The 24,970-nt window shown below is 41.7% G+C and overlaps 1 protein-coding gene across 2 annotated transcripts in view; it reads left to right on the top strand.

The window, feature by feature from the left end:
• Positions 1–24,970, top strand: part of MAP3K13 (mitogen-activated protein kinase kinase kinase 13) — a 208,253-nt gene that overhangs the window by 128,478 nt on the left and 54,805 nt on the right. For both annotated transcript variants that reach the window (XM_089671689.1, XM_089671681.1), the window contains one exon: positions 8,037–8,594. In XM_089671689.1, coding sequence (XP_089527815.1) covers positions 8,117–8,594 — 478 coding nt within the window. In that variant the 5' untranslated portion in view covers positions 8,037–8,116. The remainder of the gene's footprint in view (positions 1–8,036; positions 8,595–24,970) is intronic.

Here is a 24,970-nt window from a genome sequence, read left to right as displayed (position 1 = left end):
AGGCCCATCCAACCCCTCTTTTTGTTCCTATCACTATGATGGCTAATTTTGGTGACCAGTGAAGCAAATTAGAAAATTCAGGTTTCAACAGTTAAAGAACTGATAAAAAACCCTGTTACATGAGCCCCAATTTCATGGCTCACCTAGCACTGGAGCGATCAACTGATGACTGTACTTCTTATATGTATGAGAGGCGTTCAAGTCAAACCGGGACGTTTGAGTTTATATATTAAAATAACAAATTTCAAGGAGTGGAATCTGCATTTATTTTTCAACAAACTCCCCTGCTACATATGTACACATTTATCCCAGCGTTTAACTAATGCCTGGAAAGCTTTAGCATAGAAAGATTTGTCAGTACTCCTGAACCATCCTGGGACAGCCTGCTTCACTTCCTCATCATTGTGTTCACTGTTCCCACAGAAAGACTTGTCTCTTGTGCAGGTTCACGAAAGGTTATGCGTCAATTATCCAGGATCGGGCATTCCATGCGCTGAATGTTCACAGAAATGACTGCTGTGGGTTGGGAACCGCAATGACTGGGATTGTCACTGATGGACGTACTGCCACCTTTGAAACGTTTACACCATTCAAATGTCTTACCGCAGTTGAGCGTCTCTTCACCATACTATACTTGAAGTCTTCTGTAGATATCTGCAGGTTTTATCCTTTAATTCACAAGTAACTTCATCACCACATGCTGTTCCATGCATGCACTAACACTATTGTTTGTCATCTTGATTAACAGTCTCTGGACTGGCCCGCAACATGTGCGCCGCCTTTCAGTAATAGGACACATTTGCCACTTACTACAGTGTGTAGTGCTGCCACACTAGTATCTCTTTTTATACCTGCAAAATTGAGCAGCACAGTGGCTAAGTGGTTAGCTCTTCCACCTGGCAGTACTAGGGTTGTTGGTTCAAATCCCAACCACAGCACCACCTGCCTGGAGTTTGCATGTTCTTCCTGGGTTTCTTCCAGGTACTCCGGTTTCCTCCCACACTCCAAAGACATGTTGAAAAGTTAATTGGAACCTGTATAAATGGGCCCTAGTATGTGTATGTATGAATGTAAGTTAGGGACTTTAGATTGTATGCTCCTTGAGGGTTAGGGACTGATGAGAATTTACAATATATGTGTAAAGTGCTGTGTAAATTGATGGTGCTATATAAGTACCTAAAATAAATAAAAGTCTGAAAGTTTGACTTGAATGTCCTTCACATATATGGTCCTATACCCTGCCCAATTTTGTCTGGTCTGGTGCACTATTATCAGTGCCAGGAACACCTTTCAACTTGGACAAAAATTGTGTCTGCTCAGTGTATGTTCCAAGGTAAACCAGCTAGCCTGGGTATTGTTCTATGTAACCTTAGCCCTTCTTAGGGCAGAGAAAAGGGCCAAAACTCAAAAACAATGCAATGGGCAAGCACGGCAACTAGAGAGGCCAAGTACACAGGGAAGTGATATTGTGCAATATTTTTTAAGGTTTTTCTTTTTACAAAAGAAACATTTCCATACATTTGGCTGCATTTTAAATACATCTATGTGCATAAGGGAAGGGAAAATACATTGGGAGGAATTTTTCAAACTAGAGCAGACAGAATCTGGAGCAGCTGTACATGGCAACCAATCAGCTTTTATCTTCAGTTTGTTCAGTTAAGCTTTGAAAATGAAAGATAGAAGCTAACTGGTTGCCATGCATAGCTACTCCAGATTCTATCTGCTCTGGTTTTGATACATTTCCCTCGCTCTTTTTAACAGAACCTGTTCATAATATCAATTCTTATTTTATATGCTGTATTTTAGGTGCATTGACATGCATTTTGACATTCAAGTTAACTGAATGAAATCCTTAAATGCAACAAGCAATACAGTACATTTTTAGTGGGAAGCTAGCTTTAAAGCAGGGGTGTCCAAACTTTTTTCAAAGAGGGCCAGATTGGATGAAGTGAACATGGTGGAGGGCCGAACATTTTTCCGAACATTCTTTGAACCATTACAATTAAATGCAAATAAATTATTTTATACCAAGTTAATTGCAAACGACATACTTTTCATTTCATAACATTAAGATCAACTGACAGCTGAGTTTTCACAATGTATTGAAAATAAATTAAAAAAAAAACTTACCTGCACTAATGTGAAGGGTGAAAAAGGTAGCTGGAGCTGAAGTCTCTGCTCGGCAGCCGGGAGGGGAAGAGAAACACACTTCACGCTGGAAGCCCGGCCCTGACGTCACCGCCCTCTGTCGCTCCCAGCGCAGCGCAGTCACGCATGGGCACTGCTCTCAAGCAGAAGACTGTCTGCCACAGAAGGGAGGGCCATGCGACAGCCGCATTTACACAGACCAGGGAGAACGCGCCGCAGTCAGGCATGCGCACTGCCCTCTGCTCTCAAGCAGAAGACTGTCTGCCATAGAAGGGAGGGCCGTGGGAGGGCCACATTACACAGAGCAGGGAGGGCTGTTGGAGGGCCGTATTAAACCGACCCCCGGGCCGTAAATGGCCCGCGGGCCGGACTTTGGACATGCCTGCTTTAAAGCTTCTTCAGCTAACATCATGCAATCCTGTCTGGGGACAGGACTCAGAAGTGACGTTTTACATGTTGCTTCTGGGTCATTAACAGGAAGAGGAGATCAGTGAACAAGTGTTCGCTGATCTCCCTCTCTTCTACCGGTGTCACCCACCATGTAGGTCCCAGGTCCGCTGATAGGAGTGAGGAGCCTGGGAAGCATGACAGGGCACATGGGGGGTGTGGAAGTGATCTGGAGGTTGTACAGCTTTTGGATCAGTTCCACCTGACAGTCAGCCTGTCAGATTTACACACACTCAATGAGATGCTTCCTGTTGGTTCTTATTTTCATTTGTATTTAAGGGACGTTAAAAATGTGCAGCTGATCCACACTTTTACTGTCCCCCCAACCACTCTCCATTATGCTGCAAAGGCACTGCCACGGTGGTACGGCAGCAAGGGGTTTACACAATACCCCACCACTATTGTCATACTACAGTGCCAGTGCCTTTGCAGCATAATGGAGAGTGGTTGGGAGACGGTAAAAGTGTGGCTTAGCTGCACATTTTTAATGTCCAACAAACACAAGTGTAAATAGGAACTAATAGGAAGCATCTCATGGTGCTTATGTGATTGTCATTATTATGATGATGACCACACAGTACAGAAGGTGCTGTATGACTGTCTGCATACAGTATATGGCTGAAAATATAATTAATGGTACAGCAGAGCCAGCTGTACTGCCCTATCGGTGGCCCTGGCTGTGACTGCACCCTAGGTGGCTGCCTAGTTTGCCTAGTGGTATCGCCGGCCCTGTGTATAAATATGGTTGCCACCTTACTATAAACAATAGTAAGTAAATAGTCAAGGCTTTTAAAATCATAATATAAGTTGAAGGTTATTTATTTTTTTAAATGATAGATCCCCTTTAAATAAAATGTACATCATGTATAACTTTTTGGTATAACATAGCTGTCGCTGTACAGTGTACTTTCATACACTTGTGTTTTGTGCTCACCATAGCAGTGTGTCCATCAGGAGCGGTTTTCTCAGTACACAGCACAGAGTTATGATGAAACGTGTGTTGTACTTTGCCTTCCTTCATGTGATAGAAGTCCCAGGCTTTTCACACTGCACACTCTCTGTCACATGCTGTTTGATTTGGCCGCTCTGCAAGATATTCAAGTGTACAGATATTTACACAATCCCTGAGCACCTGCTCAGATAGTAAATGCCAACACGACATAAACACATACCGGCTTTTTCAGTAGAACAGTACAAAGAGCAGTAACAATAGAAACCCATCCACTTCCAGTTTAGATCAGATCTGTCAAATCTGAATTCTCATTCATTGTTAGGGTAGGTTCACACCTGTGCGTTGCATTTCATTTGATGTGTATTGTACATGTGGTACTGTAGAACTATATATAATGTGTGTTTTGAATTTGATAAATGCACATTAAAGATGCAGAAAGCAAGATTTTTTTAACGCAGTGCACCCAAAACGCACAGGTGTGAATGGAACCTTAAAGATGAATTCCAGGTATGGTATATTTTTGCATAGTTACAATAGTCCAGCTTTGAGCAATGTAACTATGTACAGTATGCACCATACCTGGCTGATCACCCTGGAAGCTGGAAAGCACTGATCACCACTACTCCAGTGATCTCCACTTGCTTCCAGGTTGGCCTTTCTGCTTTCTGAACACAGGAGGTTGGCTGCTCGGCCATTCAGAGAAAGCTGCATCTCCTGAATGAATGCAAAGTGTTTTCTGATTGGACAGCATGGAGAGTCGAGGAAGTGACATCACACTCTCCACCTCATCCAGTTAGAGAATGCTTTGCAAGTAGTGGTGTCCACTTCAGTGATTTCCAGCTTCCAGGGGCATCGGACTAGTATTGTATATGCATAGTTACATTGGCCAGGCTTGGCCAATGTAACTATGTCAAAATATACCATACCTGGAATTTGTGTTTAAAGTGAAATTAACCCTTTGCAAAAGATTTTTGAAAATGGGCCCCCAGGAGCTTTTGGCCATAATGTGTTCATATTCACCGCATATTAGCAAATTATACCATACTTACCTGCTAATTGGTTGCATCTAGCAGTGCAGTGGCAGCACTCCTGTCGGTCACAGGCATTTCCATCATCATTGTAATGTACAGCGCTGAGCGAACTATTGGCGCTTTATAAATACTGTATAATAATAATAATCTCCTGGTCTTATTTCTGGGTTCTGACTTTTAGTCCTCATGCACACTGGACTTTTTTACAGCTGCTGCTTTTGGCATTTTATTCTACAGCCAGTAAACTCCTCAGCATGTTATCTCATGTGTCCATGCACACATAGGCTTTAATCAGTGTTTTTTGGCAGGGACATCTTTTGGCTGGAAAAAAACCCAGAACTAGTGGATTTCTAGTGGCATTTTTAGCTGTAACGCTGAAAAACGCAGTAAAACACAGAAAACTGGCATTTTTGGATTTTTTTTGAAGAAAACAATTTGGGGGGTATAAAAAAAGCTAGCAACGCAAAAAAAAAGCTGCTAACCGCTAATGCACAACACTAAAAAACCTGCATTTTTAACGTGACTTTACACAGCTAACGCTACCAGCCTTATTAAAACGCCCAGTGTGCATGGACCCTTAGGCTGCTAGACTGGCCGAGCCATGATGACGTCACTCCCGTGCATGCATGTGGGAGTTACTTTGCCATGGAACAGAGCATTGCCATAAATGTACACTGAGCTGCACATGTACAGCTTAGCATACAGAAATGATGACAGTAAGAGAAAAGCAATAGGGTCTCTTCTGGTTTAATAATCCTGCCTGCCATACATTGTTTATTTTTCAGTTTAAAGAATATGTAAACCCAACATTTCATATTCCTGACATGTGCCTGCTGTACTTGTATGAAAAAGTAATCCGCTCTCTTTGTATTGCTTCCTCTGTATAAAATACCTGGTGCTCCTGACAGTCTTTATAACTTCCTAATAAAAGCTGACCACACTAGGCATGAGAGCACATTCATTCTAGTGTGGTTAGTTTTCTGGCTGTGTTGGAAGCCAATCCAATGATCAGGCTTATGCTGACACCCCCCCCCCCCCCAATCCCTGAACAGTCATTTACTGGGAAGACCAGTGTATTGGTGTTTCTCCTTTCTGAGATCATTATGCAGCTGAGAAGGTATGTGATCACTTGTAAAAAAAGAAAAAGGGTATTTATGTTTTTTATGTGTATACATAAATGTTTTGCCTTTCATTTCTATTTAAACTGAATGGGTTGCTTTACAAGGTGAGGGTTTACATAGTCTTTAATTCCACTATAACAGGGGTCTCCAAACTTTCTAAACAAAAGGCCAGTTTGCTGACCTTCATACGTTAGGGGGCTGGACTGTGACCAGTGGAAGTAAATAATGCCCCATCATTGGTCTCATTGGGATGAATTATTGGTGTCAGTGGAAAGAATAGTGCCCCATCATTGGTGCCAGTGTGTGGAATAGTGTTCCATTGTTGGTGTCAGTGGAAAGAATAGTGCCCCATCGTTGGTGCCAGTGTGTGGAATAGTGTTCCATTGTTGGTGTCAGTGGAAAGAATAGTGCTCCATCATTGGTGCCAGTGTGTGGAATAGTGTTCCATTGTTGGTGTCAGTGGAAAGAATAGTGCCCCATCATTGGTGCCAGTGTGCGGAATAGTGTTCCATTGTTGGTGTCAGTGGAAAGAATAGTGCCCCATCATTGGTGCCAGTGTGTGGAATAGTGTTCCATTGTTGGTGTCAGTAGAAAGAATAGTGCCCTATCGTTGGTGCCAGTGTGTGGAATAGTGTTCCATTGTTGGTGTCAGTGGCAGGAATTATGTCCCACTTTTGGTGTCAGTGGCAGGAATAATACCCAGATTAGGCAAGCAAAGGAACAAATCTGGCCCCCGGGCCACAGTTTGGAGACCACTGAACTATAGGGATTGGCGATCTTGCAGAAAAAAGAATCCTGTTTCCAAAAAAAGAGACATTTTATAGTTTCAAATGTATTTTCTATTTTTAGAAACTCTAGATCATTTCCTAATCTACTCTGTTATAGTATCATATGTTTGTTTCCGGGCACTTGGCATTTGTAGTCCAAATTTGCATTTCCAAATCTTCATTTGAAAAACGGACTACAGACGTCGCTAAGAGCCCGAAAATGTCAAAATACAGACAGTGCTGTGGATGGACTCCGGGGTATGTCATTAAGCAGGGTTGTCTTCACAGACTCCTAAACCTGCAGAACATCGCTAATGAACTTCGAGTTGAATGGGTTTATTCCACCTAAGGACAGGCCTTGGTAGGCAGCTGTCACCAGAGGTTGTGCTCTGATAAAGTCACGCTCTGTTAACTCCTTTACAGTGCATTCTGGGTAATTGAAAGAGCACTGCACGCAGCCAGTACTCTAAAGCCAGCTCCACCTCTAGCGTTATCAACCCATATTTACTCGTCTTTTTGTTTGTATGTACTTTAACCTCACTTTACAAATAAAATGGCTTTAGAATATTCTCTCATTTAACCCATTCTAAGGTATCTGTAGATTGCAGAGAACTACGTCATACACAGAGCTTTCTGTTATTACTTACAACGCAGCAGTAAGTCTTGAAGGTCACCAGGAATTGTTCAGACATTTAAAATATTCATTAGTTGTCCCTGTGTATAAAGCATAACTAAATAGGATTTATGCACATGGGCAATGAATATAGTCACATTTATACATATATATGTATGAACAGAATGTCTCATGAAAACTGGAGGGGTCCTATGGCCACCAATCAGGTTCTTTGCTTTATTCCAACCATGCTGTTTTCCATTGCTTCAGTTTTAAAGTGATACTAAACCCAGAACCTTGCATTCACTATATCTGGTCTCTCACAATACACACAACATGGAGATGCAATTATTTTAGTGAATATAAACTGCTAAATACCTTTTCTCATCAGTAGTTAGAGCAGGGTTAATCCTCTGCATTGTGTAAAAAGGCTGTTTGATTCTTTCTCCTCTGCCCCTCCTCTAGTTGAAATTATCACCTGATACAGACTGAATCTGTAGTCACATGCACATGCTCAGTTTGGTGTGTATTGCTAGAGAGGTTTTTTTTCTTTTCTTGGGAGAGTGCATGTGATCAGCACGTTGCCAATTGGCACTGTCCAGACAGAGGGCCAGAGATTTCACAACCTCCTAAAGCAAAAAGGAAACTCATCCTACAAGCTTTAAACAGTGCTTGGCTGAAGTCACAAGACTGCTCTAACGGCTGATGAGAAAAGGTATTTAGCAGTTTATATTTACTAAAATAATTGCATTTCATGTTGTGTGTACTGCGGGAGACCAGATATAGTGAATGCAGGGTCCTGGGTTTAGTAACACTTTAAAGTAATTGCAGTTTGCCTTGTTACACAAGTCTGTGTGTTATTTTAAACAAAAGCATGCACACATCAGCACTCCACTGCATGCCTATATTTTTATAGATTATTAATAATTATAACTGTTTTTCTTCTTCTGTTTTCAGATCCATGTGATCTACATTCCAAAACAAAGCAGAGCTGAGGGAACCACCTGAAGAAACGGTGTCTTGGGGGTGGCTGCCCCATGCACATCAATGGTAACATGGCCAGTCCGCACAAGCCCTTGAGTTGGTCATCTTCTCCCAACCTTATTGTTGACACTATACGGGAAGATAAAGATTACTTGGTGGGGTTTGGTGATCCAGCCACGACAAGTCACCTTCAGGCTCCAGAGAACCAGGAAAAGTGTGATAACCTAGAAAATGCCAGTAGCCCAGTAACTGCAGCTGTCCTAACCTCCATCAGTGAGGACTCAAGAGACCAGTTTGAAAACAGTGTTCTACAATTGAGGGACCAAGATGAAATGGAGAATACTGCACCTCAGGGCACCAGCCACTCAGGAGATGGAGGCAGTAATAGTGGCACCGAAGACATCAAGATACATTTCAGCCGCTCGGGAAGTGGCAATGGTGGCTTTTTAGAAGGACTTTTTGGCTGCCTCCGACCTGTATGGAATATGATTGGCAAGGCTTATTCTACAGATTATAAGCTGCAACAGCAAGGTAAGAAATATATTAACGTATTAAACGTTCATCTTACAAATTACTGTACTTGTTGCCCTAAATATTGCTAACTTGTATATAGTATTTTTAACTTTTTTGATCACTTTCAAGTTCCTATAAAAAGTCAATGGTATGTAGAGATCTTACAAAATGTTTAACATTGAGCAACAAACAAATGACAGCAGAAGTTTTGTAGCTCTAGCAGGGGCGGACTGACAACTCATGGGGCCCCCGGGCAATAGGTGATCATGGGGCCCCTGTATCCTTGCCCACACTCAAAGCACACCCAAAAAAGCCTATAAAAGGTATCAGAGGCATTTCATGGGGCCCCTACTGACCCCGGGCCCTCGGTCAATGCCCAAGTGCTCGAATGGTTAGTCCGCCCCTGAGCTCTAGTTTGTGCTAGAAGTTCAGTTGTTACATCTTAGAAGATTGCCTGAAAGTTACCATCGCAAAACAATGGTCCTTAAACTGATATTTGAAGAAAGAAAAAGGAAAAAAGAGATACTATACAGAAGTTCCTGAAGGTAAAAGAAAACCAGTTAGGCTTCATTCACATGGGTGCTGAGACCTTTAGTCCATGAGTGGACTGTGTGTTTATGCAGCTTGAGTCGCCAGGTACAGGCAGCCCACTTAAGTGTATGGGGACGCAGTGGCTGTATGGACACAGCGGATCATCACAATTTGACAGGCATCTGGGTGAGAGGGCATAACTGCAGACTTGTGCGTCTGGGACCTCTCACCTGTACGACTGTCAAATTGGGCCAAGCGGTTGTTACTATGCAGCTGCTGTGTTCCCATACAATTACATTGGCTGCCTGTATGCACCACTTGGCCACTAAAGCCACAGCCCATTCATGGACTACAAACCTCAGCCCCTGTATGAATGAAGCCATAGAGAAATTTGATTTGCTAGCAGTCTAGCCACTTACATACTCACAGTGTTACATCTAAAGCTGGCCATACACAGTTCGACTTTCAGCTGAGGCTTGCTGAATTGTACAAAATTGAAGGTGTGATGCAGCAAAAGTAAATTTCAAAATTGAAGTAGCTGAGTGTAAAATTTGCAACTGAACAGTGACTACATCCAAACAGATGCAGTCAATGTTTGGGTATTCAGTCAGTTGCAGGTGCTGAGGTTACCTGAATACAATAGCCAGAAGTGTAGATTCCTCTAACCACACTGGTTAGCATGTATGGGGAAAATGACTGATAATTTCATACGAATCTTTGTATGAATTTCCATTTGAAATATTAGTGGTGTATACTATTTATTTTCAAGCAGTACCCAGATTGCAAAACATGAATTTTGAAAGAAAAGCTGTAAACAATGGTGACATTTGCACAGTCCACAGCTAAACAGCTCTAGGCTAGATCAGATAATGAGCTTATGTCTGTAAGGTATCCACCAACTGAGGCTTCTCAGGAAAAGCGATTAGACATGTTGTCTGATTGCTGTTGTTTCCCCAGAAATACCCTGATGCTGAAAGTGTCTAGATCATACCTCCCCACTTCTCTCTATAGGCTTATAAGGTGCTTTCTGTATGGGTGCCCAAAGATGTATGAGAACAGTTACTCATTCATGCACAATTTGACTGCCCTGAATTGCTTGTCTCCATTCTGAGAGCAGGGCATTGGAACCATAGACTTGAGATAATTGCTTGATCTGGCCAGAGAGCACCTGAATCAGGAGAGTCACACCTTTGAGTGATTTTGTGCACAACAGTTTTAAGAAATATGGGACTTCGAGGTGAAAGCTTATTCATATAAATGTTTTTTTCCCTATTTTTTTCCCCCAGTTTTTATTTTCAAGAAAGTACACAATCCAACATTGGACCATATGGCAAAAAGTATGCTCCAGATGCATACAGAACTACAAGAAAATAAACTGTTTTCCAATACATACAGCTTTCCTAAGAACACAGTACAGGAAATATAAGTATTAAACAATTGGGTTATTAAAACACAGACATAAATCTACACCACCCCTACAAAAATGTCACAGATGTGAGGAGGGTATAGAATTGGAATAGCATTATTGCAGAAATAGTCTTTCCTACACTCTACTTATTTAAGCCGGCCATAGATGGACAGATTTTCTTTCCTGCAAATATGGGTCGATTCCCCCTTTGACACAGTATGTGTTGATGGGAGAATCCCTCCCGCGGAGCCATTGTGATCTCCCCGCAGGGGAAGCCATCCCCACCAGGAGAACACAGTGATTACTGCTACTGGCTGTAGTAGCCACTAGTAATAATTGCATGTAAAATCCGACAGGCTGGTTGTACCCTAGTTGATTGTTCGATCAACTTGGGTGCATTCAGCCTGCCCATACTTGATTTGAATCTCAGCTTGTCCCTGCTGAACTGGCTGAGATTCAAACATCTATGGACGGCTTTAGTGGATGAATAGCAGTGCAAAGTATACTTCTGACTTAACCGCATTAGCTAGGCTTCACTCCCACTGTGTGCAAGCCTATATTCATCACATGCTACATATTAAACAGTAATTGTTAGCCTAAGAGCCATATAAAGAAATCAGGAAAAAGAAAGAACAGAAAAAGAAAATGTTAGGAAAGAAAAACGGGAGGAAAAAGTGCACCCTATCCATCTCAGGAGGAATCCATAAGCTATTTCATCCAGGGATCCTAGATTTTTTCAGAGAAGGCCAGTTTATCATTCAAAAGTGCCGAAAGGCATTAGTTTATCATAATCCATGATAGCTTGGCCTTCAATAGATCAAATGGAATTGTGGGGGAATAGATATATTCGTTGCTATAAAGATAAATGCTATTAGTCTCTGTGTGTGCCGGTGTACCCTTCAGTGGGCATCCTAATAGATCCTGTTGGGGAGACTTGATAAGGTTCACCTGGGTAAGGGAGTAATAGACGTTATACGTGCGGATCCAAAACCTCTTCACTTTTGGGCAGGATCACCATGTATGAAACACTGTATCCTCCAGGCCACATCCCCTAAAGCACAATGGGGAGACTCCTGGGATACAAGATGCTATTCTCACCAGTACCATGTACCACCTGAGGAAAATCTTATAGTACACCTCAATTAAAGAGGTATTAATGTATATTTTAGATATTTACTGTGCCATCTTTCAGCAATCTTTCAAGTCCAACATCTCACCCTGGTCTTCTTCCCATTTTTCCATATAGAACAGCTTAGCTGATCCCAAAGTCAATATATTATAAAGTTTAGATATGTGGCCGGTGTGCTTGTCGAAGTTCTTATATAAGTATTCCATTGAAAGGGAGGAAGTGAAATCTGAAGTGCCTTTTAAAGCATTTAAGAAGTGCACTATTTGTGAATACCAATAACTTTCCATGTCAGGAAGCTGATATTTTTCTTGTAAGAATAGTTTCGACAAGACACACATATCTGCAATGAATGGTTTTCCTTAGAAAACAAGACAGCATAGCCTCTCAAATCTGTTTATAGCTCCCACGTGGGTGGGACAATTCACATATATATGAGCAATACAAAGATTACCCAGCATTCAATTCAGCTAACCGGCATTTAAAAAACCTCACTTCTGGCATTTGTTAAAAATTTTGTTGTATACATTTGCAGGTAATTATGAAACGACACCACCACGTCAAGGTGTCATCCTACTTTGTTATGTAAGCATATAAACTGGGTCATATATAGCAGTGTATAAATTGTGAACCTGAATTTGTCATGTGTGCCTTTTCTTAAATGGAATTTTTTTTTCATTACAGAAACCAGTATTGTTAAAGTAATCTTTCATTCAAAATATTATTCATGGGGAATGTGCCACAAGTCTGGCCTCATTTCATAAGTTAGCCTACAGCAAAAGCATTGTGCAGCTCTACTAAACAGACAGCAGATCCTGCATATGTAATGAGCAAATGTTTCTTGTGTACATAGATAGCTACAAACTACGTGCAGGAACAAGGGTTTATTGACTACTCATACTCACAGTGAGAATTACATGGACCTGTCCCTAAAATCTAAAGATTGGCTTTCTAATGGTGGCCATACAGAGAATGATTTCATATACAATTGTATTACCGATAGATTTACTGTTTGATCGGAAGATTGAAAAGATCATTCAATGGACCTCACGCCATAAATGATCATATTGAATCATTTACTTTTCTATAATGGGATTTTCTGTCCAGACAAATCAGAATAATTTCAGTTTCAGTTTTCAGTGTGTCTTTTCAAAAAGTCATAGATCTGATCATATTGCCTGATTTTGTGAAGGATCGTTCGTTCAGATCATTACGTCTAAGGATGCCAAAACAGGGATTAATGTGACAGTTAAAAACAGTACATAAATAAAATTAACATTTAGGGCTCATGTACACGGGGCGTTTGGAAAACTCTTCTGAATGTCGGAAGCTGACTGCTGGAAAACATGGGTTAAAAAACGGCAGTTTAGTCACATTTGCATACCGCGTTTATGCGCGTTTGCGTTTAGAAGCGTTTTTAAAAGATAACCTCCGGAGACCCTCCCAAATGGCCAGAATTCACTGAAAAATAGTAAAAAAATAACTATTTCAGACATTTTGAGAGGAATAGAGAGAGCAGAAGCAGTGAGAGCAGTATGTGTTGAGATTACCTGTCTTTTCTGGTTGTATTCACTATGGATCCCATCATGAGCATAATGCAGCATGCTCTACCTTTTTATCCTTCACGTGAAACCTGGAACTGACTGAGCTGGTATACTAGGTCCATTTGAATACATGGAAAACACTTTGCATGCATTTCTGATGGTGAAAAAATGCTCTGGACACCATCTGGACATGGAACAGTTAAAAAACGCTTCTAAACACAAATACTTACAAACACGGTTAACCGTGTTTACAAGCATTTACACTCGTTTACAAGCATTTGGCGTTTGAAACGCCAGTAAAATCTACTCCGGAACGCAAGTTTTGGTGCGTTCAAAAAAACGACTGTAAACTCAACTGCCTGTAAATGACTGTAAATGACTATGTGTACATGGACACATAGGAAAACATTAGGGAGAGATCAGGGGCTGAAAAAAAAACACTGAACAGCTCCTGAACATCCGTTTAGGAGCTGCAGTGTACATGAGCCCTTAGTATAGTGCTTCTGATTATAAGCAAAGTACAGTATTTCCTCACAATATACAGTGCCTAGGCACCTTCCATTCTATTACCCTTACAGGATCCTATCAGAATTCGACAGGCCTACCTTGGTCATCTTCAAGAGGTGAAGTCTAGGAAGAGAAAGCTGTTTCTCTCTAACAGAATGCAATAGATGAAAGAGTAGCCTAGAAAAAAGACCAGCTGCTGAATATATATTATAAGTGCTACAGTCATGGCCAAAAATATTGCCCCCCCCCCCCGCATTTCTGTCAGATAATGCACCACTTCGCCCAGAAAATTGTTGCAGTTACAAATGCTTAGGCATTCTCATGTTTATTTCTTTTGTTTGTATTGGTATGACACAAAAAAGTGGAGAAGCAAAAAGCCAAATCTGACACATTCCACGCAAAAGCCCAAAAATGGACTGGACAAAATTATTGGCATCCTCAATTTAATATTTGGTAGCACACCGCTTGGAAAATATAACTGAAATCAATTGCTTCCTGTAACCATCACTGAGTGTATTACACCTCTGTACTGGAATTTTGGATCACTCTTCTTTCACCAACTGCTCCAGGTCTCCCAGATTGGAAGGGTTCCTTTTCCCAAGTGCTGTTTTGAGATCTCTCCACAGGTGCTCTATGGGATTGAGTTCTGGACTCATTGCTGGCCAGTTCAGTACTCTGAAACCATTTCTGGGTACTCTTTGACATGTGCGTTGGATCATTGTCCTGCTTTAAGACCCATGACCACTGACGGAGACCCACATTTTTGACATTGGGCCCTACATTGTATCCCAGAATTCCTTGGTAGTCTTCAGATTTCATAATGTCATGCACACGGTGAAGACAGCAAAGCAATCCAAAAACATCAGTAAACCTTCACCATGTTTGACTGTAGGGACTGTATATGCCTCATTGCTTTTTCTGAAAACAGTAGAATGATGGGCTTTACCAAAAAGTTGTAATTTTGTTTCGTCTGTCCACAGCACATTCTCCCAAAAGGATTTTAGCTTCCTCAGGTGAGCTTTGGCAAACTCCAATCTGGATTTTTTATGTTTCTGTGTCAGCAGTGGGGTCCTCCTTGGTCTCCTACCATAGCATCCCTTTTCTTTCAGATTGCGACATATAGTGCGAGCTGACAGTTGTACCCTGTGCCTGAAGATTAGCTTGAATTTTTCTGGAAGTTGATTGAGGCTCTTTATCCACCATTCGAACAATCTTTCGTTGCAATCTTGTTTTTCTCTTTCGCCCACGTCCAGGTGGATTAGCTGCAGTGCCATGGGCTGTAAACTTGAAAATGTTGCATACAGTGGACACAGGGACATTAAGATCTGTTAATTGATACAGATGAGTCTAATTACAAATTATAGGAGTATCACAAATATGGAATGCAATTATTTGTTATAGTTTTGAGAGGGTGGCAGTCATTTTGTCTAGTCCATTTTTGGGGTTTTGCATCAAATGTGTCAGACTTGGCTTTTCGTTTCTCCACTTTTTTTGTGTCATACCAAAACAAACAAAAAAAATAAACATGAGTATTTGTAATTGCAACAATTTTTTGGGTGAAGTGTTGTATTATCTGACAGAAATGCAGGGGTGCCATTATTTTTGGCCTTGTATATCACTCTCAAGTGACGTGTCTCACACTGTTTAAAAGATAAGCTTGTCTGAAGCCCCATACACATGGGCCAAATATTGGCCGAAATCAGCCGTAACAGTAGACACCAGCCAACATTCAACCCGTGTGTACGGGACCTTGTTTGAGAGAAGCCAATCTCTCAGTTTACCTCTGTTGAATGAGCTTGCTGGAAAACCAGGAGCCGATCGGCATTCAATCAGCGCTCTCAGCCAATAGCGGCGAGCGTTGACCTGTGTGTTCTGGCAAGGGAACGTGTTTCCCCTGTCAGAACACAGTAGCTCAGTGGGGAGATCACTGCACTTAAATCAAATGATTAGTACAGCGTCCTCCTGGTAAGCTCTTCAGTTTTTTTAGTTTTCGTTCAGCTCAGCGGTAAAAAACTTACCGTGTGTACCAGGTTATAGTCTATGTCCACTGTAAGCTGATCATACTTAGTTATATCCTAAATATACAAATTAGATCAATATTATCTCTCATTGAACTAAATAACATCAGAAACACAATGTTTCCATTTACTGCAAACATGCCTGTTTTGTAATAGTACAAAGTAGGCTGCGGCAGTACAATGCAGTGCATACTTTTCCTTAACCACCCCAGCATCAGTGGTGACCCTAATGCCCAACCTCCATAGGAACACTGTGTGATTATGTTGAAGGCTGGCCTGCCTCATTGTGTGTGTATATATATATATATATATATATATATATATATATATATATATATTACATTACATTACATCGAGTTTATATAGCGCCAAAGGGTTTGCTCAGCGCTGTACAATAGAGGGGGGGAGGGGACAATACATGAAACAGTACAGCAACAACAAACAGCACACGAGGGGTTAGAGGGCTCTACTCTTTCGAGCTTACAATCTAGGAGATATATATATTCATGTTAGTTGATTACATAAATCTCCTAAACGAACGCTAAGTGAATGCTAGGTATATGAGTAGAAATTGAACTGTGGATTCTGTGCCCCAAAAAAGTGGCAGATAGAGGACAAAAGACTAGTCATCAGTTATTCTCCTGGTCTTCTTTCCTTTTAACTGAATTATGGAGCTTCTGCACTGTGGAGGTGGCCATATACTTAGAATCAGGGCTTTGCATTCTCATGTTAAAGCTTCCAGCCAGAAGAACAGCAAGCAGCTTAGAAGTGACATTACCAAATCTTACTCCAAATCTCCTGATACTAGCAGTCAGAGGCAGCAGGTGTATAGATATGATGCTGGAGGCACAGGAGTGCCTAGGCACACTCACATAATAGGGAGCGCTCAGCTTTTTCTTCAGAAGGAATTCCAGATAAAAGGTACATTATTTCATGGTTGTGCACAATTAAGTGACTCTAAACCTTCTTTTTTTTAAATAAATGTGTCATACATACCTGCTCTGTGCAATGGTTTTGCACAGAGCATCCCCAAACCTCCTCTACTGGGGTTCCCCACCAGCGCTCCTGGGCTCCCCTCTTCAGTGAGTGCCCTCATAGTAAGTCAATTCCTATGGGGACATTTGTGCTGGATCAATCCCAAGCCGCACTGCCTGTGTCCATAGACACAGACAGCACAGCACAACCCTGACCCCTGCTCCCTTGTCACTGGATTAGATTGACAGCAGCAGGAGCCAATGGCTTCCATTGCTGCCTTTCTGTCCTGTGAGGAGAGAGCAGAGAGAGACGTTGCTCTTGGGCACAGTGCTGGATCGAGATCGGACTCAGGTAAGTATTTGGGGGGGGGAATACTGGGGGGGACCTGTTCACAGAAGGGTTTTATTTTACCCTAATGCAGAAAATGCATTAAAGTGGTTGTAAGCCCTTACATATACCCAGTGAAGTGACTGGCCTCAGGTGATAGACAAAGATGAAACAAATCCTCCTACATAAGTTGTACCTGTTTACCTCTCCTCTCTTCTCCGAAGTCTAGAATTTATAAAGCTTGTCTGAGCTGTCGATAAATAGGGGGCAGGGAACTGAAATTACACACTGCTGATCTCAGTGAGGAGAGCTCTGAGAACTGATTGGAGGGAAGGAACACCCCCCCCCCTTCACACAGCACACAGAAACAAAGCACAGGCTGTCACTCTTAGGCTGTGTGCTGGAGCGCCCTCCCTGTTACCTTTTTTCTCCTTCTGCCTTTAGAACCACTTTAACATTCCTAGATGGTTCCCTAACAAAACAAATGTTCACTGTTTGAGTTCAGGTAAACTTTACCGGAATTTGTAATATATGATCCTAGCTCTTTCACACATTTAACCAGTAACTGAGCTGTTGAATTTATACTACTATAAGTATTACTGCCCAATCTTAACAGGGCTAAAACTTTGTGATTCATTATAATATTGCGGTGATTGTTATTTTGTGACTGTCATTTCAATTTCGTAAGCTTAATGGCAGTTATTATAGTATTTTCATAATATGTGTTTTTAAACAAAAATAGAACAGCAATCCAGTCTTGGAACACTTTTTGGAAATAAAATGCAAAATATCTTATGAAGAAGGCCCGCAGCATCATTGTACCACACACATTTGTATTTTCTCTTGTTGGAGAGATGCAGTGTGTGTCTTGCTGAATCCTGCAGAGCAGATGGCTGACCCCCTCCCCTTTCACTGACTATTGTCTACAGCAGCAGGACGCAGATTATAGTTCTTATTGTCTGCTATTGAGTGAGAAGCCTGTGTGTCAGCCTGTGTCCATGTCACATAGTCATGTGGAGGGCAAGGCTGGGGTTGAAAGGTGGGAGCAGGGTCTGGGAGAACACAAAGCTGGTAATATCTTTTATTGTCAAGGCCTCTCTGCTTACAGTCAGTATAGTGAGTGTAGTTTGTGTGTCATTTTTTATATAAAAAAGAGTTATTTTTGCTTACAGATAGCAGATTTCAGACCTCATGCACACTGGATGTTTGCCCATCTATTTGAACACCTAGCAGAAAAGCAGCATAAAAAACGTGCCTAAAGATGCATTTGGCAAATGTGTTTAGACGCGTCAATCATTTGTCCGTTCATTGATTCAGTTGGCCAGAATATTCATTTATTCTGGCCTTTGAAATGAATGAATGCTCAAGCACTAAACGCATTTAGCGTTTAGGCGCGTTTAGATGCATGACACATTTTTTTCTGCCAAACACTCCTCTCCTTAATGAGCAGGTGATGTTTTTTTTTCTGCCTCTAAAATCTGCTGCTACTAAATACATGTGAACAAATGTGTGTATGGACACGTATGTTAAAATGGAGGGGCTGCAAATAAGAACAAAAGAAAGCGCACCAAACTTGCGCATTACCTCAGCGATAAAAGCAATTTTATTAAAATAAGATGTATACTCACAAATGTAGCAGTACAAAAAGCATATAATGTCCAAGAGTGGATCACAAGACTTCAAATGCGTGTGAATCTCACTGGAAGGGAGACTCTCTGTATAAGGCTGACACGTTTCGAAGGGAGATCCCTTCTTCCTCAAAGCCCAGTGAGAATCCAGTGGGATTCACACACTACTTGAACTCTTGTGATCCACTATTGGACACCATATGCTTTTTGTACTGCTACACCGGCTTTCACCGGTGAAATAATGTGCAAGGTTGGTGAGCTTTCTTTTGTTCTTATTTGCAGTACTTGTCAGGCCTCCCCAGCCTTGCTAAAGATCTGCACAACCTTTGATCCTTTGGTGGACAAGTTTACACTGAGGTCGATCAATCCACCTATTCCTGATGTGGGTCTCTAGGCGTAGGAGATGTCTTCTTGGTTTTAAAATGGAGGGGCATTTAGAGGCAGAAAAAAAAGGTCAAACGCCCATAAAAGCTGCGTTTTTGGTTCCCAGTGTGCATAAGGGCCTAAAATGTACAAACTGCCAAATATATTCTAGTATATATACTGGCAAAGTTACACCCCTTACCCACCATCACTACCATCAGTATTTAGACAGACGTTAATGTATTGCCCCTTTTAACAAATGTTGCCTTATCAAATCCTCCCAGAAATTATTTAATTTCCTTCCTAGCAGGATTAATTATAAGCTGGGGGTGGAGTTTAGCGAGGGAGTCCAGGGAGAGTGCAGAGAGAATTCAGACTGGTTGTTGTGAAGAGTAGAGCCAAGAGAGAGAGATTGAGTAAGGGCCTTTTCTTTATTTGCTACCCCTGGGATGGGCATCCTTACTATGGGGTCCAGAAGACATACTTTCACAAAGAGAGAAACTGCTTATTGCTGACTTGTGGAGAATTAATTATTTAATTGTTATATGAACTACCTCAATAAAATGGAGTTGGACTAAGCATGTGGCTACTTCAAGTATCTGGAATGGATCCTTAGTACCCTTGCCTAAGTGGTATAGTGCCCTGTTAAAACTATACTAGACTGTGCATCTCATGAGGAACACACTTGGAAAAGTAAGATCCCAGTGAACCAACCTGGAGCAAACCTGGTTAGGCTAGGGGATGGTGATGGAGAAGGGTATGGGAGCCCTATCCTGCAATCATATGAGGACATTGGTCCCGACACAAGAAGTTTCCCCATCTAGAAGAGTGTTGCTGCTACAGGGTACCAAGAGTATGATGAGTAGGTATACAGGGCACTCCATAATTCTGACACATCATTTGTGTGGGTACAAGGGCTACAGACAGGGCTGTGAATTGTGTGCAGCCTGTCAGTTAGACCTTAGTCTGCCCTGATCCATGAAGATCCCGCAGGAGAGTATGTGGATGACTCAGTCATGCGTTCATGGGCCATCACCATCACCTCTGCTGTTATGTAACTTAACTTGATAAATAGACCGGAGTTATACCTTGTAGCATCTCTTGGCTCCCTTTGGGTAGCTGTGCAGAATATTGCTACATTATCCCAAAAGACAGCAACAAAACTACACTGTTTGGTGTTACCAAAAGTCTTGCTTCCAGTTATACCTTTTAGCCTCTTAATTGTCTAATAAATATATACACTATATTGCCAAAAGTATTGGGACACCCCTCCGAATCACTGGATTCAGGTGTTCCAATCACATCCATGGCCACAGGTGTTAAAAAAAAAATCATGCACTTAGGCATGCAGACTACTTCTACAAACATTTGTGAAAGAATGGCTCGCTCTCAGGAGCCCGGTGAATTCAAGCTTGGTATCGTGATATGCAATAAGTCGATCTGTGAAATTTCCTTGCTACTAAATATTCCACACTCAACTGTTAGTGGTATTATAACAAAGTGGAAGCAACTGGGAACAACAGCAACTCAGCCACAGAGTGGTAGGCCCCGTAAATAGCTAAAGACCTCCAAACTTCGTGTGGCCTTCAGATTAGCACAACAATAGTACGTAGAGAGCTTCATGGAATGGGTTTCTATGGTCAAGCAGCAGCATCCAAGCCTTACATCACCAAGTGCAAGGCAAAGCGTCAGATGCAGTGGCGTAAAGCAGGCCACCACTGGACTCTAGAACAGTGGAGACGTGTTCTCTGGAGTGACAAATAATGCTTCTCTGTCTGTCAGTCTGATGGGCGTGTCTGTGTTTGGCGGTTACCAAGAGAACGTTACTTGCCTGACTGCATTGTGCCAAGTGTAAAGTTTGGTGGGGGATTATGGTGTGGGGTTGTTTTTCAGGGGTTGGGCTTGGCCCCTTAGTTCCAGTGAAAGAACCTCTTAAGGCGTCAGCATACCAAGACATTTTGGACAATTTCATGCTCCCAACTTTGTGGGAACAGTTTGGAGATGGCCCCTATATGTTACAACATGACTGCGCTCCAGAGCACAAAGCAAGGTCCAAAAAGACATAGACAAGCAAGTTTGGAGTGGAGGAACTTGACTGGCCTGCACAGAGTCCTGACTGCAACCCGATAGAACACCTTTGAGATGAATTAGAGCAGAGACTGCAAGCCAGGCCTTCTTGTCCGACATCAGTGCCTGACCTCACAAATGCGCTTCTGGAAGAATGGTCAAACATTCCCATAGACACACTCCTAAACCTTGTGGACAGACGTCCCAGAAGATTTGAAAGTGTTATAGCTGCAAAGGATGGCACTGATGTTGTACGAGAAGGCCTTGCTCGCAGTCTCCGCTCTCAATTCATCTCAAAGGTGTTCTATCGGGTTGAGGTCAGGACTCTGTTCCTCCACCCCAAACTTGCTCATCTATGTTTCCATGGATCTTGCTTTGTGCACTGGTTTGCAGTCATGTTGGAACAGGAAGCAGCCATCCCCAAATAGTTCCCACAAAGTTGGGGGCATGAAATTGTCCAAAATGTCTTGGTATGCTGACGCTTTAAGAGTTCCCTTCACTGAAACTAAGGGGCCAAGCCCAATCCCTGAAAAACAACCCCACACCATAACCCCATTCCACCAAACTTTACACTTGGCACAATGCAGTCAGGCAAGTACCGTTCTCCTGGCAAGTGCCAAACCCAGACATGTCCATCGGATTGCCAGGGAAGTGTGATTCTTCACTTCAGAGAACTCGTCTCCACTGCTCTAGAATCCAGTGGCGGCATGCTTTAAACCACTGCATCTGAGGCTTTACATTCTACTTGGTGATGTAAAGCTTGGATGCAGCTGCTCAGCCATGGAAACCCATTCCATGAAGCTCTCTACGCGCTGTTATTGTGCTAATCTGAAGGTCACACAAAGTGTGGAGGTCTTCAGCTATTGACTCTGCAGACAGGTGGCAACCTCTGCTCACTGTGCGCTTCAGCATACGCTGACCCCACTCTGTTATTGTACGTGGCCTACCACTTTGTGGCTGAGTTGCTGTTTTTCCCATTTGCTTCCACCTTGTTATAATACCGCTTACAAATGACTGGAATATTTAGTAACAAAGAAATTTCACGTATGGATTTATTGCACAGGTGGCAACCTATCACGATACCACACTTTAATTCACTGAGCTCCTGAGAGCGACCCATTCTTTCACAAATGTTTGTAGAAGCAGTCTGCATGCCTAGGTGCTTGATTTTATACACCTGTGGCCATGGAGGTGATTGGAACACCTGAATCCAATGATTTGGAGGGGTGCCCCAATACTTTTGGCAATATAGTGTATAATTAGGTATCGGGAACTGATTCAGGTATGACGAGTGTGGATTCCTATTTCTAATTTGACTATAGCTTCTCTCCTAGAGATGGGCAGCATCTTAAAGGGAGGGTGTAGCTGTGTTGTGTGAAAGAATGGTTAGAAGGTTGGAGAATATTTTGAAGAGACTCTGTCACCAGCTTAAAAAACTGTAGGTAAAAGCACAGATAAAGGGAGACTTTTACTGGTAAAATAAACATGCATAAAATATGTATCGCACATATAATGTTATGGGAAACATTTTTGTTGAAATTAATGATCTGGTGGTATGACCTCTTTAAAGCCGAAATTAACCATAAAGGGGATGTTCCGCTGTATGCCCCCTCCTTTTCTGTTTTTGGCACTTGGCACTTTTGGTGGGGGAGGGAGTGGGTACCTGGTTTTGAGAGGTACCAACTCCCACTTCCGGTCTGATCACCGCGCAGTGGGCAGCCAGCTGTGAAACCGCAAGGAATCGCAGCTGGCTGCCACAGTAAACATGCTGGTGCTGGGGACCCGAAGACCTGTGAAGAAGCAGTTCTTTATGAAAAGCCAGCAGCCACAGTACTTGTAGCCGCTGACCTTTTTTTTTTTTTTTTCAAAAAGGCTGAAGAACCACTTTAAACTTAATATCTGGAAGGAAGCTGGGATAAAGCGGTCAAGTTAACAATGCCAGTAAGGAGGTGATTAAGGCTACTTGTTCTCTGAAAAGAAAAAATGTGGTAGTAAAAATATAAAATGCAAGACAGCAAAAGAAAAAAAAAAGCCTTCCAAAGTTAATGAACTGCAGTTGCTCATAATAGACCAAGATTATGATGTAGTAGATATAACAGAATTCTGGCTTGATGACAGCCACGGCTGAATAATGAATTTGGAAAGCTACAGTTTAGTTAGGAAGGGTAGAAAAAAATGTAGAGAGGTTTGTCTCTTCGTAAAATATTCCGTTAGATCAGCTTTGAATGAAGACATCTCTGATGACATTGACAGCGTGAAGTCTGTATGAGTAATATACATGGTGAAAGTACAGCTCTAATATACTCGTAGGGGTTTGATGTATGGCTTCCCACATAAATGATACAGTTAAAGTTCAAATACTGTTACAGCTGTAAAAGACAGCAGACAGAAATGGGGTCCCTATTATGGGTGATTACAAGTACCCAAACATCAGTGTGGACGGTCTTTAATTCTAGTAAACAAACACAGATTTTCTATTTTGCAAGACAGCTACCTTACCTCTGTAGTGTCTGAACCAAATAGAGGACACAATGTTGTTTATTTGATCATTTCCAAAGATTAACTGCCATATTAAGTGTGGAGGTCCAGGAACCTTTGGGCAGCAGTAACCACAACATGGTATCAATTGTGTCACTATTCAATAAAACATTAAACATAGGTGCTACAATAATTAAGAAAAAATTAATATTATGTTAGCTTTTTAATCACTTGTTTTTACTGAGAAATTACCCATTGATTCTGCCAGTTCCTTGTACAGCAAATGATTTTCAGTGTCTGGGCCTGGCAGCTTTTCTATATCATCTCATAGCTTTTCCATCTAATTTCCCATCTCATCATGACATGTTACGTCAGATACTTCTTAGCTGCACAAGCATTTCCATGCAGCACCAACAGTATCAAGCATGAAGCACCCCCCCTTCCCTCAGCCTCACATCACTCAACCAAAAGTAGGCACCCACCAGCTGCAATGGAAGGGGAGTGAGCTGGCTGGTTTGTGGTCACATGACCAGATATATAGCCCTAAAATGAAGGGTTTTTTTCCAGTTTTTCTTAAAATCCATGAATGAAGCAGCCTCTCACATCAGTCAACCAAAAGTAGTCACCCACCAGTCCCAGTGGAAGCAGGATGAGCTGGATGGTTTGTGGTCACATGACCGCATACATAGATCTAAAAATAAGGGGTTTTGCCATTTTTTCTTAAATAAAATCCATTCAAGATCACCAAAGTTAACTCAGTTTAGCTAAAAAATTAGCCTTTCATCTCATATACGACTCCCTTCAAAAACATCAGGCTATATGGGACCATGGCTAATCCATAGACATCTATTGTAATATTGTTGTCATAAGCATTTAAATCATCATTCTTAATATGTAAGCATGATCAACAGCTAAGCTAAAGTCGCTCTTGAACTTACTGTCACTATCCAATAACCTTGCTTGTATTGTGCTTTGTTTACCTACTGCCGGTATGTACTAATTGAAAAAAGTATAGTATTGTCACTATATATTGAATATGGAGTACAGTTTTCAGCACCACTCTGTAAGAAGGTGGGGTTACAAGACAGGAAAGCAATAAATGAATGGTTAATGCCAACTAAGAGATGATTAAATAAAATGTTATAATATATTCAAGGTGACTGTAAAACTTTTGTAGATTCACTTATTTTTAAACCCAGGACAAGGAACCATTAGTTGTTCATGAATTAAAATTAGATTTTACCACCAATATAGGAAAGAATCTTTATGGTAAAACTGGTCAAGGTGACTCAATTGCCAAATCTAACATGTCAATAAAAGATATTCTTGTAAAAGGGAAAATAAATACTTCTCCAACCATCTGCACTGCTGAAGGCACTCTGATGCAGAGAAACTGGCCCCCAATGCCTTCTTCAGAAACTG

Source organism: Staurois parvus, unplaced genomic scaffold (genome assembly GCF_062004578.1).
Source record: "Staurois parvus isolate SC_StPar_1 unplaced genomic scaffold, SC_StPar_1.0 ptg000011l, whole genome shotgun sequence".
NCBI lineage: Eukaryota > Metazoa > Chordata > Amphibia > Anura > Ranidae > Staurois > Staurois parvus.
This window is presented reverse-complemented; position numbering and strand designations above follow the sequence as displayed.